The 13874-nt window shown below is 38.4% G+C and overlaps 3 protein-coding genes across 3 annotated transcripts; 2 read left to right on the top strand and 1 right to left on the bottom strand.

Annotated features, from left to right (window-relative positions):
* The first annotated feature begins 1421 nt into the window (after window positions 1–1421).
* Window positions 1422–7344, top strand: LOC106639457 (uncharacterized). The gene is made up of 10 exons (XM_014353083.2): window positions 1422–2157; window positions 2460–2691; window positions 2754–2880; window positions 3791–4005; window positions 4150–4240; window positions 4555–4817; window positions 4919–5220; window positions 5296–5594; window positions 5958–6152; window positions 7150–7344. The coding sequence occupies exons 2-10, from the start codon at window positions 2497–2499 to the stop codon at window positions 7284–7286; spliced, it is 1824 nt and encodes a 607-aa protein (XP_014208569.2). The 5' UTR covers window positions 1422–2157; window positions 2460–2496; the 3' UTR covers window positions 7287–7344.
* A 342-nt stretch (window positions 7345–7686) lies between these two features.
* On the bottom strand, window positions 7687–12187 carry LOC106639458 (cytochrome P450 4g15-like). The gene is made up of 10 exons (XM_014353087.2): window positions 12018–12187; window positions 10949–11141; window positions 10652–10862; window positions 10290–10586; window positions 9762–10060; window positions 9575–9684; window positions 9428–9496; window positions 8601–8769; window positions 8337–8511; window positions 7687–8273 (listed from the first exon to the last, which is right to left on the bottom strand). The coding sequence occupies exons 2-10, from the start codon at window positions 11085–11087 to the stop codon at window positions 8087–8089; spliced, it is 1656 nt and encodes a 551-aa protein (XP_014208573.2). The 5' UTR covers window positions 11088–11141; window positions 12018–12187; the 3' UTR covers window positions 7687–8086.
* On the top strand, window positions 8998–9412 carry LOC149375582 (cytochrome c-1-like). The gene is made up of 2 exons (XM_089598483.1): window positions 8998–9133; window positions 9213–9412. Exons 1-2 carry the CDS (start codon window positions 8998–9000, stop codon window positions 9410–9412), a joined length of 336 nt encoding a protein of 111 aa, XP_089454609.1.
* Window positions 12188–13874: the final 1687 nt, after the last annotated feature.

Here is a 13874-nt window from a genome sequence, read left to right as displayed (position 1 = left end):
AATTAAGATTTTCGCCAACTGTTACCGACTCATCTGTTCATACTAGACTCAGTAGGTGATGAAAGAATGTAACTTTTAGACGGTCCGTAATATTCAATTGTGACAAAACGTTATCGTGACTGGAGTATTCAAAGAGAAAAATTTATGGTATCAATTACCGATTTTTTCTCGAATAAAATTGCGTCACAAAATTGCTCTCCATAAATTTAAAGGTGCGTATAAAATGTAATCTCATGAACGATCTAGAATAATTAGCAAACGACCATGTGAATGAGTCAGAGCAAAGAGTTACCATGTCGTCGACCAGCACTGGTTAGATCTGCATTGGGTTTGTTGTGAAGATAATATCGGCCGGTCGGCAATTTCGTCCAAATTGGTATTACAACTGTACCTATAGGTATATATACGATGTGCATGGATGGACGCTTGAATCGCGTGAGCTCATGTAAAAGTGTCAAGTATAAACAATCGTTTGTTTTTTTGAGAAAAAAAGGGAAAATTATGAAAAGCGTCCTTGAAAAGATAACGGTTTTACATTTCGACAAATTCGTCATTTTTGCCGATAAATTTCAAGATGTGTTGACTTTTTGAATTATGGGCAACATTACTGGAGAGAATCTATTTATCAGGAACGACTAGGTGTATCACTACCCCAATCACATTTCATAGGCATTTATATATTGACATCATTTACATGACTTGGAATGAACACTTAAATACATTAACCAAATTATCAACCTGTCATCGAGATCAAGATTCACAATACTTTTCAAAAATTGTGTCACTGTTTCATTAATGAATCGGTATACGGGTAAAAAATGTTACCTAATCAACGAGAAAAGTTTATTTTTACTTTGTAAAACAAAAGCCACGTTTAAAATTGTTTCATCAAATCATGCAAATAGGTATAACTTATCTTAGATTTGTCATTATAATGGAAATCATTGAGAAACGTAAATAAAAAACGGTACGATATCTCGTCAAGCCAAGCGAGTGAGGGAGCAAACATCACAGTTTTCTACGTAGTGATAAAAAAAAAAAAAAAAAAAAAAAAAAAAACTACAATCTCATCTGCAAACGATGACAACGAAAACCAAACAAGACAGTCGATACTCGCGTGGGTGCAATTGAATGAGTCGAAGAAAAAAAAAAAAAAAAAAAAAAAAAAGGCTAGCAGCACAACCCCAATAAGGAACAAAACGCGTTGTCAACAAAATTACTTGGCAATTAAGCTCACCAGGAACAATGGAAGCAAGCCGGGCTTTAGAAAAAAATCGGCGCACATGCACGGCTCTCTTGTTATCAGACGCGATGTGGCATTTGCACAAGAAGAGACGGGGCGACGAAAACCAGAGGGAGAGCGCGAACGCGAGGGCGAATGAAAAATCGAAGCCGGCAGTCCCGAGACAGGCGTCGCACCGGCAAAGGAAATCGGCGCTCTGTTTGCACCGCTCGCGTCTCCGATTCTCTCTCGGTCCCTTGGCAGCGCCCATCCTCACTTTATCACGATGATTTACAAATGCTCGCGCGGTGGTGAACTATATATCGGCTAGTCGGAACCCTGGAGCGCCGGAGGTGCGAGGCTCCCTCGCACCGACATCATTTTCTTCTCCTTCTCGCCAGCCGAGGGTGCGACACCAGTCAATAACTCGTTGCCGATCGCTGCCGATTTTCCCACACTTTTCAATGAGCCGTCAAACGTAAGGACATTGTGATATCAATCGAAGGAAAAAAAAAAAAAAAAAATAAAATAAAAGGACTATCGCATTTTTGTCCAGAACAACTTGGAAATACTAAGTTTATCCGATGGTGGGTGTACACAGAGTGCGTATGAACACAGCATTGTGAAAATAATACCTCATCTGCCGCTACATACAGATGCGACACGGCAACTTCCACACACATACGCACTCGATATACATAAACGAGCATATAGAGTTTGTAGGAGCGCGTGCACGATATTTCCATCTGCGACGACTGTGTTTTCATTCTGTGGACTGTTTAAGTACTGTGCTGGGGTGTACGAACGAGCGGAGCGACGAGCATGAGGATAGTGACGACGAGTGGCAGAGAACCAATGTGACGCTGACTTGGCCGAAGAGAGAGAGGGGACTGGGGACCACTAGCCACTGGGTTCAATTGTCACCGGAAAGATCGGTAATTGCCTTCCTACTTATTATCATGATTGGTGAGATGATGTATGTATATACATATATATTCCGCGGAACGTTTTGCGACGCGTGCGATAATATACGGTTATGACAATAATGATGTGATCACAGCGATGATAATGATGGGGATGTGCCGTTATTTTTGTATCAATGCAATTGCACCTAAATCATTTACAGTGGGTCGGATGTCATCGTTTCGAGTCGTTGGGAGTTATTTTTGTCAACCATCACGTGTTTGCGGTTATTATCAAAGTATTGGTCATGTTGCTATCGGTCTTGAAATTGCAGGAAACTCATCAAATTGGTCTTTGATGCGGCGTGTACGATGGTGCTGAAGAAAAGTCTGAAGAATGGATTCAAGATCGAGGACAAACAAGGCGAAGAAAAGACCAAACACGATTCCATCGCATTACCCGCGAAAAACAAGGAGGATGACGTTCGTTTGGCGGAAGAGGGCGAGGATGAGGCGCCGGACGGCGGATGGGGTTGGATGGTGACTTTCGGGATGGTCATAGTCTTCGTAAGTCCTCATTCGTTCGTACAGATGAGCTGTTTAACCAAAGAGTTACGTGGTTTGTTAAGGTAACGACGATAGGGCCGAGTAACTCATTCACCATAGTCTTTGGTGACTTTTTGGATGCGACACATCAGGCTGGTTCCGTCACAACGATGCTCAATTCGCTCTTCAACATAAGTTATTCACTGGCTGGTGAGTTCGAAATCACACTTGCATTGCGAATTGCTTTTTTTTCGAATTTCATTGATCAATTTTACCAAATTATAAGTATATTTACACCTAGATTTCATTGACGAAATTTTAAGTTGATCTCGTGTGTAAATATTTTCAGTTTACGCGTAAAGATAACGAAATTTGAATAAAAGTTCTTAGATCCATTGATTCAAAAGTTAAGTGATGTAACTAAGCTTCACCACTGTAGTCTTGGTTATTAATTTAGAGCTTATGTCAATACGATTATTCAACGTCAAGATAAACGCTTGTCCGTGGTCCCAAAAGTTTTAATCTCTAATTTGATGAACTTGGAGTGTTTGTTCACCTTCAAACGAAACAAGAAAACCAGTGATTCCTTGATGTGTTCTCCCCTGCATGATTTAAAAAAGTCGTATTCGAAACATCTTTCACCTCATCCGTTAAAGATCTAAAACAATCAAACCGAATCAGTGTGTAATCCATTGATTTTAAAAAGTGCGAGATACCATCGTAAACTGGCACCCACGTTTGTCTTATCTGTTTATCAATTCATCAATTCCGGCGACTCTAATGCAAATACATACATTTCCATTCTAGCTCCAGATCCTTATCTGGGGCATAAAATGGTATCGCGAGCGATTGTCACTTTTAATACTGACAAGACGACTGTCGCCGTTTGAAAAGAGCTTAAAGTCTTAACAACACATAATACATGATAAATGTCGAAAGTTATAATTAGGTAGACGGAGGATCGACTTTGTACTTGCAAAACGATCAACGGCTACTATAAAAGAGTAGATAATCGAGTTAAACAATTGAATGAATTTGAGAATCGTTAGCAGATACGAAAATAAATCGGTACTATGGTAGCCTTTTTTTTGACACGAGCATCGTTTGTGTTACCCGATAGGTCTGGTGACGAGTCCTCTACTGAAGCAATTCTCCATGAAGTCGGTCGGTGTCGTGGGCGCCATAATTTTCTGCATACCCAATGTCATGCTGGCATTTGTGCACCAAGTCATTGAAATGGCTGTGAGCAGCTTCCTACAGGGGCTGGGACTTGGACTGCTATTTACGATATGCAATATTAACTTCAATGCCTACTTCGTTAAGAAGAGGTCGATGGTACTATGCGAACAGTAAATATACATACCGCTAGTAGTCCCCACACAAAGCTCATTCGTTTCATTGCTTTTTATTTTAAGCACACGTTTTTTTTTCCCCCTCGAAAAACAAAGAGACAGACGATTTTTCTGAATGTTCCAACAGATCATGGGCATTGCTCAAGTTATCGTCGGTCTGGGAAACATCGTCTATCCAATCGCTATCGAGATGATGATGGAAGAATACGGATTCAGAGGTGATTCTTTTTTTCTTCTTTTACTCTATCTACACTAGACACGTACTTTCCAGTTTTCAGAGCTATTTGTACGCTTCTAGAATCTTATTTGTCAAGTAGAACGCGACGAGATAATTAACTTTTTTGGCCTTACGGTATTTGTCTCGACCAAAGTTGTAAACCACGCGTGCTTTGCTCGAGATAACATTTTTACCAGCCACTTTTTTTCCAAAACGCCACTCATCCAATTAGACAGTTGGAGGAATTTGTTATTTTTTTCTTAAAAAAAGGGCAAGATGTTTGTTAAAAACACGCCAATTGCCATGCATTGACAGGTACTGCGCTGATTATCGGGGCGCTGGGTCTGAACTGCATCCCCGCGATGGCGTTGATGCGGCCACCCGACATCTGGAAGAAAAACTTTAAGAGTAAAAAACAACACAAGGAGGGCGACAACCAGGTGGACGAGAGCAAGAAGCCCCTGATGAGCACGGACCCCGTGCCTTTGGCTCCTCGGGAAGTCGAGCTGCTCAAAAAAGCCAGCAAGTGGAACAGCGTCAGGAGCTTGCAGGAGGACGCATCCAAGCAACCTGATCTGGTAATAATGCAAACCCCCGTACAACTAGTCTCCCTAACAAAAAAAAAAAAAAAAAAAACTCAGAAGCTCAAACAACACCTTGTGCATGAAATTGCCCAAAGACACCTGAAGTGAGGGTTGCTTCGGTCTCGGATGTGGAAGGCGGGGTATGCCGGGAGCGCAGCAAGTCCTTGATGGTGAGCGGTCTGCGGTACGACAGGCCCAAGGTCCGCAAGGGCCTCCTAGCGGGCTTTACCTCGTCCAGCTTGACGAATCTGAGGGTACAGCCGGGACCCGAGACCCTCACCAACGTGGTGATGCAGATGCAAGGAACCGAGACGGCCATCGCCGAAGACGATCGGGACAACGATGGCGTCGAGATGGACGTCATCAACGAAAAGACGTCGAATCTTTTCGGCGCCAGGTAACGGCAATGATTCGCCAATGCACCCATACGTTCATCAGCTGATCCCTCTTTCGGGGCTTTGGAATTGCGCAGGAGCCGTCGTATTCTGGACAGCCTGATCGACTTCTCGTTACTTAAGAATCCGTCCTTCCTGAACATGTGCCTGGGCCTTTCCTTCGTTTTCACCAGTGACTTGACCTTCAGCACCTTCTTGCCGCTGATGATGGCCAGCCGCGACTTTACCAAGGCCGACGCGGCACTGGCCATTACTGCTTCGGCAACTGCCGAGCTGGTGTCTCGCATTGCTTACGCGACTTTTGCCATTTTCTACGACGTCAGGCCAAAGGTCATCTTCTTCGTCGCCATGTGCCTGATGTCATTGGTCCGTATAGGTATGACGATTACTTATTCACACGACTAGGGTAAAGTCGCATTTTTCCACCGATACGATCATCATTCGCGATAAAAATACCACAGACAGCGCGATAAACTTCATCGCTCGTCCGATTTGCTTGTTGTTGCCTGTAGATGTAAAAATAGATCGATTAACCACTCATCCTTCTTCTTCTCCTCCCCTTCGTGCAACAAACTCTCGTATCTCAATCGTTGCGGTTGTCGTACACATGCGCACACCTACAGACGCGCGCGTTCAATCACATCACGCGTGCGAGCTTCGCGAAAGCTTCGACCTGTTATTATGTAATAATATGACTAATGTGTGCAGATAATATTTAATATATGTGTCGCGAGCACAGGCTATCTGTATCTAGAGGACACGCTGTCGGGGACGATAATCATGGTGGCAGCGATCGGCGCTGTGCGCTCGTGGCTCTTTGTATCCCAGTCGCTTGTCATCGTTGAAGACATCCGTGTCGATCAGTTTGCCGCCGCTTACGGGGTCTACGCTATCGTCAGTGGCGTTATATCCATTACGATTGGACCCTTGACAGGTAACTACTGGCTTTGTTTTTACTATTTTTATCATTTTTTTTTTTTTTTTTTTTTTACTATTATTTATTTATTTATTTTTTCTTTTTTTTAAATATTTTTCTCTGCTTATTCATTTATATTAGACTTGGGCATGGATAGTATACGTTTGAAATTTTTTGGATGTATAATATTTTGTTAAGAATATTTACAACATTTTTTCAACAAATACAATGCATTAGAATTTGTTGGTAAAAATAATTTAGAAGCAAAAAAGAGTAAAAGTATATTTGAGAGAGTATTTAAATATTTTGTTTCCAATACTGTACACTAAATTTTAATGTTTAAAATATGTTGGACGTATTTTCCAGAAAAAAGTTTTAATTGTAAATATTTCTTTTACAGTGTTTGATAATCCATATAATAATTATACCCAAGTCTGGTAATAAAAGTGTTTTTGAAAAATGATAATACGAGATTAAGTTTATAAAGATAAAAATAAGTATAACAAAAAAATAAAATATAAATAAGTAATAAAAAATACAAAAAGTAAATATGAAAAATTTCAAACAGCTTGTACTTTACGAGTAATTGTTAAATGAGGGCTAATTAATTTGTTCAGAAACAGAGGACATTAAAAAACTTTTTATAGTTATTTTCGAAAGCCTTTTCACTGACATTAAATTGAAAATATCCGGACTCAGTTGATAGAAATAATCATTGGTAATTGTATATATTATAACAGAATAATTTTTTTAACATACTAGTTTCACTAATAGTTGATTATCAGACTTGTCTATAAATGATTATTTTTATCATCTCCTGAAATATCATTTGATCAAAAAATTCAAGGAAAACTCTCAATAGTTGCGGGTTTATAATGTCCTTGAAAATTTTTTATCAAAAGAATTAACTAATTTAATGATAATCATTACTTTTTTTTTCATAATATTCTTTTTAATGAAGTTAGTTGTGATTAAAAAATTGTAATAAAAAAAAAATTCGTTGCTGCTCATGTAGGTCTCGTGAAAGACTGGACTGACAGTTTCACTGTGTGCCAAATCGTACTTGTTATAATGAACACTGTGTTTATCGTGCCTTGGGCAGTGGAAATAATTTACAGCAAGAAGAAAACGCGGAGTGAAGCACAAATGTGAATCAGCAAGTTTGTATCACAGTGTTTTCTAAAAAAAAAAAAAAAATAAAAAAAAAAATAAAGAAAAAAAAAGTGCAAGTAAAAACTGAAAGTGGGGCAAAACATGCAAGTAATGATGCAAAGTGATGATTGTTACCGTTTTGTAGTTTAATCCGCAAACGACTCAACGACTTATGATTCTCAATGTTTAATTAGACTAATACACCTACTTATTGCTACATGTTATATTTCCTTAGGTTAAGCGTTACACTGTACATTTTTAGAAACTTTTTAGTCTCATGGTACATGTAATGTAATTTATTTATTATTGGCAGTTATATCGATAAACTAATAATAAAAAAAAAAAAAAATAAAAAAAATAAAAACATTCATAGGCAAAACAATTGTGTGTATGGTATTCATTTTGTTTTTAATATTCATTGTTTGCAAAGTCGATTGTACAATGTGTGAGTTAAAGTGACGCAATGAATAATTCGCCTTTCGGCGACTCGTCTTTAACAATGTCAATCTTTGAATAGAAATGACTCGATTGCGTCAATGACGAACGAGTTTCTTTCTTTCCTTTCTCAGTGTTGTATAACAAAAGTGTAAACGTGCATTACAAAGTTACAAAAAATGAAGTGAACTTAGCTAATAAAAGTTTTTTTTTTCTGTAATCCTATCACCCGTACAAAATGACTCTTACATCTAGTGGCTGTCCAGTCGAACAACCAAACTTAGTAACTATACAGGATCGCGTTTAAATTAAAATTACAACGACAAAAATGTACAAATAGGTAGTACGAGTAAAGCGTCAGACAACTACGTGACAACTGTCTGGTTTCGTGGCTCGATTTTTATCATAAAGCCATCTGACCTCTTCAATATGATGTCCACCTGAAGTTTAAAGTCCTGCTCGGTGAGGTCAGAGGTGATCTTGTAATGTCTCAGGATCGTCGATAAAAGGACCTTTAGCTTGAGCATAGCATACTTGCGACCGACGCAAGACCTAAAAATTCAGAGTTTTATTTGTATACATGAAATTTTTGTAGGACGAATTGTATCGACAAACCTTGGCCCAGCACTGAACGGCAAGTAAGCATAGTAATGTCTGTCTTGAGTATTTTCAGGCAGGAAATTATCGGGGTCGAAAACTTCGGGATTTTGGTAGTGATCCTTGTTACGATGAATTTTGTACTGCGGGATGACTACAGTACAACCTTCTGGTAAGAGATAATCACCAGAAACTGGAAAAGAATTTACAATTTTTTTTTTCTTATTTCACATTTTTTTTTCTTTGGGATTTGAAATGAAAGGAAAAAAAGGTGACGTTAACCTAATTTGACGTCTTGATTGAGTTGTCGAGCAATAGCTGGCACAGGCGGGAAAAGCCGCAGAGTTTCCAAAATAACTCTCTCGAGGTACTTCATTTCCAAAGTATCCTGGAAAGTGCAAGGCCTGTCGGAGCCTTTGAAAATATCATTCAGCTCTTCCATGACGCGGGCCTATAAAAAACAATAGTTTTGGATACATTCGATTCGGTATATCCTAACCTCCTGAACCGTATAACTTTTACCTATTATGGAAAAATCGGTCAAAAGTTAAAAGCGGCTGGAAAACCTCAGTGACATTTTTTATCAGCTTTGAGTTAACGATCAAATCCCATTGAAATGTACGGATTAAGTTATTATGATATAATGTTTGTAACTGAATGAGTGGTTCTTCTAACAAGGATGGGAAGTGCAGAAAATGGGAAAAAACTTTTCATGAAAATGTGTGCGCAATGCCACACTTACCAAAGAGGAGGAAAAAACGGAATTGGTCCTAATTTGTATGGTATTTTCGGTAGGACTTGTGGATGTAAATCAGGTGCGTTTTCTTGGTTACTCTGAGCATTGATCATTTTAAGTTTAAATTTCAATGATCAAATGATAGTTTTTCACCGTAGCCTCAGCTGGTATGGAGTTTGATAGTTTTTTAAAAGCTGCCAAAGTCAAATGGGACGACCGTACGATGGATGCATTTTTGGCGAATCCGAAAAAATTCATGCCCAACACAGACATGACATTTCCTGGGGTTGAAAGGACCCAGGATCGAAAAGATCTCATAGCTTTCATGAAAACCTTAAGGTCGGAAACCAAGAACTGAAGATTAAAACCATACCTGGACGTCTTGGTGGATACCCAAAACGCAGAGTACAAAGCTCGAGCCAGCCGCAGTGGTATCGTGTCCCTGTATTGTAAAGAAAACTGCTTTTTAAATATTTTTCATTATGCAAGGTAACTGCTAATATTAATCGGCGAAGGTAACCTCAAACATGATGGTATCGACTTCTTCCTTGATCTCCTCGTCCGTCATTTTTTCCCCATTTTTCCTCAACTCCAACATTAGATCCAAAAAGGCAAGTCTCCTTTTCTCCCCTGCGACCAAAATTTTCCATTACCGTCCAATTTGCAGAATCAAACAACCCAAGCATCCACTCGTTTTCGTTTCTCACCTACGTCGTTCTCGTCGATATCATCGAGATCATCCCTGACGTACTTGAGCGTCTGCTCGGGCTTGACTCTGCCATTGGTGGCCGAATCCTTCTTGATGCCCTCCATGATCGAAGCCATCATCGGCGAGTCGACCTTGCCATCCTCGAAATCGGCCTTGCGCTTCGTGATGACCCGCGACGTCAGCCCGTGAATGATGTCCAGGAACTTTTGCTGCTGCTTCGCGTAGGACGTGAACTGGAAGAAGGCGTCCATCCGCAGCAGGAAGTTGTACTGTCTCTGATGTATGATGTTGCACATCCTAAAACATTACAGCAGGTCGATGTGATGAATTGGGGCCGATGAATCGTTAATGGGAAACGATGCGCTCGAACAAGCGTATAATCGAATTCGAATGAGAAACAACAAAGACTACCCTTTTGCCTTGATTAATTAGTTCGACGTCAATGCAGCGCATAAATTACCGATACTTTTTCCCAACGCTCGATGGCACCGGCGAGTTTATAAATACAGAATATCATCGCGCTTACTTCATAACAGCCATCGCGTAGTCGAAGCTGCTCTTTTCCTTCTGCGTCCCCGAAATGCCCATCGCCGTCTCGAGCAAAATGTCCACCGTCGTCCGGGACATGTAGTCGTGGCAGTCGAACTCCTTGCCGATCTCGCTCTGGAGTCTGTCGACGAGCTCGAGGCCATTCTCGTAGAAAAGGGGCACGAACGATTTCAATACGTTCAGGTGGAAGGTCGGGGCTATGATCTTGCGGTGGTTGCGCCACTTCTCGCCGGTACTTATCAGTAGACCCTGCCCCAGCCACGGGGCGAAAAATCTGTTACCGTAGATTTGTTTATCTTTCTTTCTTCGAGGGAATTTTTTTGCTCGACGAAATTTTACCTGTACTCTGGGGATTTGTCGATGTGAACGTGGCTACTGAGGATGATTTCGACGTCGCGTGGATCGATGAGGAAAACGATCAGTTTGGGGCCGATGAAGGCTCTGGTCACGTTGCCGTATATGTCGTGTTTGAGAGCCTCATTGAGAGCATCCTTGGGCTGGACGCCGAGGGCCAGTAGGGCATTTCCAAAAAAGGGAACAGTTTTCGGTCCTCGAGCGTAGAAATGCACGATTAGACGTTTGAGTAAAGGGGAAGAAAATTGTGGGGAGAAAAAAGATTCGATGAGAAAAAGTTACCTGGTAGTTTGTTGCCGTATTTGACAATACGAGAAGTTTCGATGTAATAGTAGGTAGCTGCCAGTGCTGCGGCGATCAAAACGAGGGGCCAGAAGATGGCCATTGGCAAGTAAGACGTAGTCATCGGTACCGCGTCCATCTTGACTGTTTCGGGTCTTCGATTGGTACTCGCAATCAATTACTGAGCCTATTTCTAGGGGGTTTAATATACGTTGAGTTCTTGTCTCATTTTTTCCCTCTTTTAAGACTTGAATGACATCTCGTAGTGTTAAAATTTTAAATGAAAAGTAAATGAGTGAAAAAATATTATTATTGGCTCGGAAGTTTTTTTAAACATTTTCATGACTTAATTTAAGTAACGTTTATTTAAATTTCACAGGGAAGGATATCATAGTTTCTGATCAACTACATGACAAAGATGAACAAATAAGTTTAAAAAAATACAAGATGAGCATTTCTGTTGAAATGGGTACCTAGTACTGACCAAAACAAAAGAGAATATACGAATTCGGTTTTAATTACTATTTTACTGTAATTTTGTTACTAGACAATAATATTTGATTGTGTAATATTATATGGTTTCTGGGATTGATCCAAAATTGTCATGTTGAATGAAAATTTTTTTTACTAAAATTTACTTGTAAATTCGATGGCTGGACTAACCCTCTTTAGAACGCTCTATTAAAAAGATTTAATTTTAAATGACAAAATAACCAAAATATTTATCCATTGATTGAAATAATATCACAGATACATACATTACAAAAGGGATATTTAGTGGCATTTTATATCTAAAGCTAAAATGGATAAAACATTGCCAATACAATGTAATTGATAGTAATAAAGTTTTTTAAACGCATAAAGTATCCCTCTTTATGAATCGTAAGATTTTTTTGATTATTGAAATTTAATATTATACGTTATTAATTATTTAAGATCTTCTCATATACAACCACCTAAATTATTCAGACAAGAATCACTAAGATCACAGTTATCATATTTATGAACACAAATAGACGATTACTTGAATATTAGGACATGACACAATAGGTTTATTGACAGCTCATACCCAGACGACAGGTTTCCAAAAAAAAGTAAAAATCCACCCGAATATAACTGTATACACACTAAAGATGCAAGAGTCACACAAAAATTGATGCACTATGCAACTTTGACCAATGCCACACTTGTCGAGAAAAAAAAGTAAATACGAAGTTCTACTGCAGTCGAGTCATCGACCATTACGGTATTGCGCGTCCGATCGAACGGATGGGGAGTTTTATAGCGGGTGGAGATTCGACAAAAAAAAATTCCATGTTTCAGGTACATTTATGCAATGACCTTACGTCAGCTACGGACGGCGGCTGTAGTTGTTTTGCATCGGTAATCAATTCACAAACGATCAAGCGAACGATGCAAGTGTTTCCCGACGGAAATGATGCACTCGTCGAATGGGAAATTTTTTTTTTCGCTGTGCCAGTATACTTACATGGCTTCAAGCTTTTTTCGACTCTACTGGAAAAAGCTCGGACGCTTGGAATCTTTTGCTCCCTGCCTGTATCGTGATTAAAGCTTCCAGTTGATAGTGTTCGGATAACTCATTGAAAGAGGGAGAAAAATTTATATAATCCACAAGTTAATTTAATTAAAATTGTTTTTTTTATACGATTTCTGGGTATTTGTTATGTTCATTTTCTATCTTTTTAGTGTTTCTTATAGGTTTTCTTTTTTGCATTTTTGTAATACATTTATTTATCAGTTATTCAATGTGAAATATAGGGTTATTTATTATTATGATTGTTTTTTTATCATCATTCATTAATAGAGTTACTTAATCGATGATAAATTTTTTAATAAATATAATATACTTTCTTCTAGAGATCAACCTTAATAAAACATTTGACGCAAATATTTTTACATAAAACATTGAATAAATAATCATTCTACCCCATTCAATGTTTTGTTTGTTTTTAATACTTTAAGTAAATTCAAAAATATTTTAAATAAAAATAAACTAATCTCAAATTTGTTTATTATTTTTTTTAATTTAAAAAAACTCTTTTAATTTTTGTTTGTTTCTGTGTCAGCTGTAACTGTAAACAACAAAACATCAAAACATTACGATGTCAACTTAATCAAGTCACATACAAATTAGAGGCATTGACCATGACATTTGTATGTTGAATGAATTGAGATCTAGTCAAGAGTATTTTTAGCGGAAATTCAAACGAACCCGAATTCGGAAGCTTTTTCTTGATATCGAACACATATGAAATAAATTTTCAAAATTTAAGCCAATAAAGATTGTGACAGTAATTTGTTACAACAACCCACTCATTTATTTTCATAATTACGTCATTCAACTTGGACGTATTTAATATATTGTGAATTAATTGCAATAACGTTTGATATCTTGTTATTGTAATTTATAAACATTCTTAACATTTTTTTATCAAAATAACCAAACTTCTTCATTAATAAAATTTTACTGAAGGAATTGCGTACGAATGTTTTTATCGCTTATCGCCATGACCTTAAACCAAAATCATTATCATAAAAGGCCAACGGCAGTTACTCACGTCAAATGAGATTTTAATGAGACGTTTTAAAAAAAATATTGATAATAAAAAAAATCTAAACTGTAAACTGCTAATTTTTAATCGGTGTTGAATAACCTCGAGCTCGATCCATATACATCATTATTAAATGTGCGATTAAAAGTTTTCCACAATTTCGGTTCCCTAAATACCGTCTCCACAATCGACTCACCCACAATGCGTCATCTATATTATATACACAGTATATATAGTAAACGGCATAAAAATAAAACTTCTTCAGACGAAGGAAAATAATAAATTTTCAACGCATCGTCGAAACTTCTCGAATTTTACGTATAGTTATTGCCCAGCCAATTAACAAAAGTGCT

The sequence above is a fragment of the Copidosoma floridanum genome, unplaced genomic scaffold, assembly GCF_036245765.1.
Source record: "Copidosoma floridanum isolate Cflo_tuat_1 unplaced genomic scaffold, Cflo_Japanese_pri ptg000006l, whole genome shotgun sequence".
In the NCBI taxonomy this organism is placed as follows: Eukaryota; Metazoa; Arthropoda; class Insecta; order Hymenoptera; family Encyrtidae; genus Copidosoma; species Copidosoma floridanum.
Note: the sequence above shows the minus strand (reverse complement) of the source record. Positions and strands in the feature narration are given on the sequence as shown.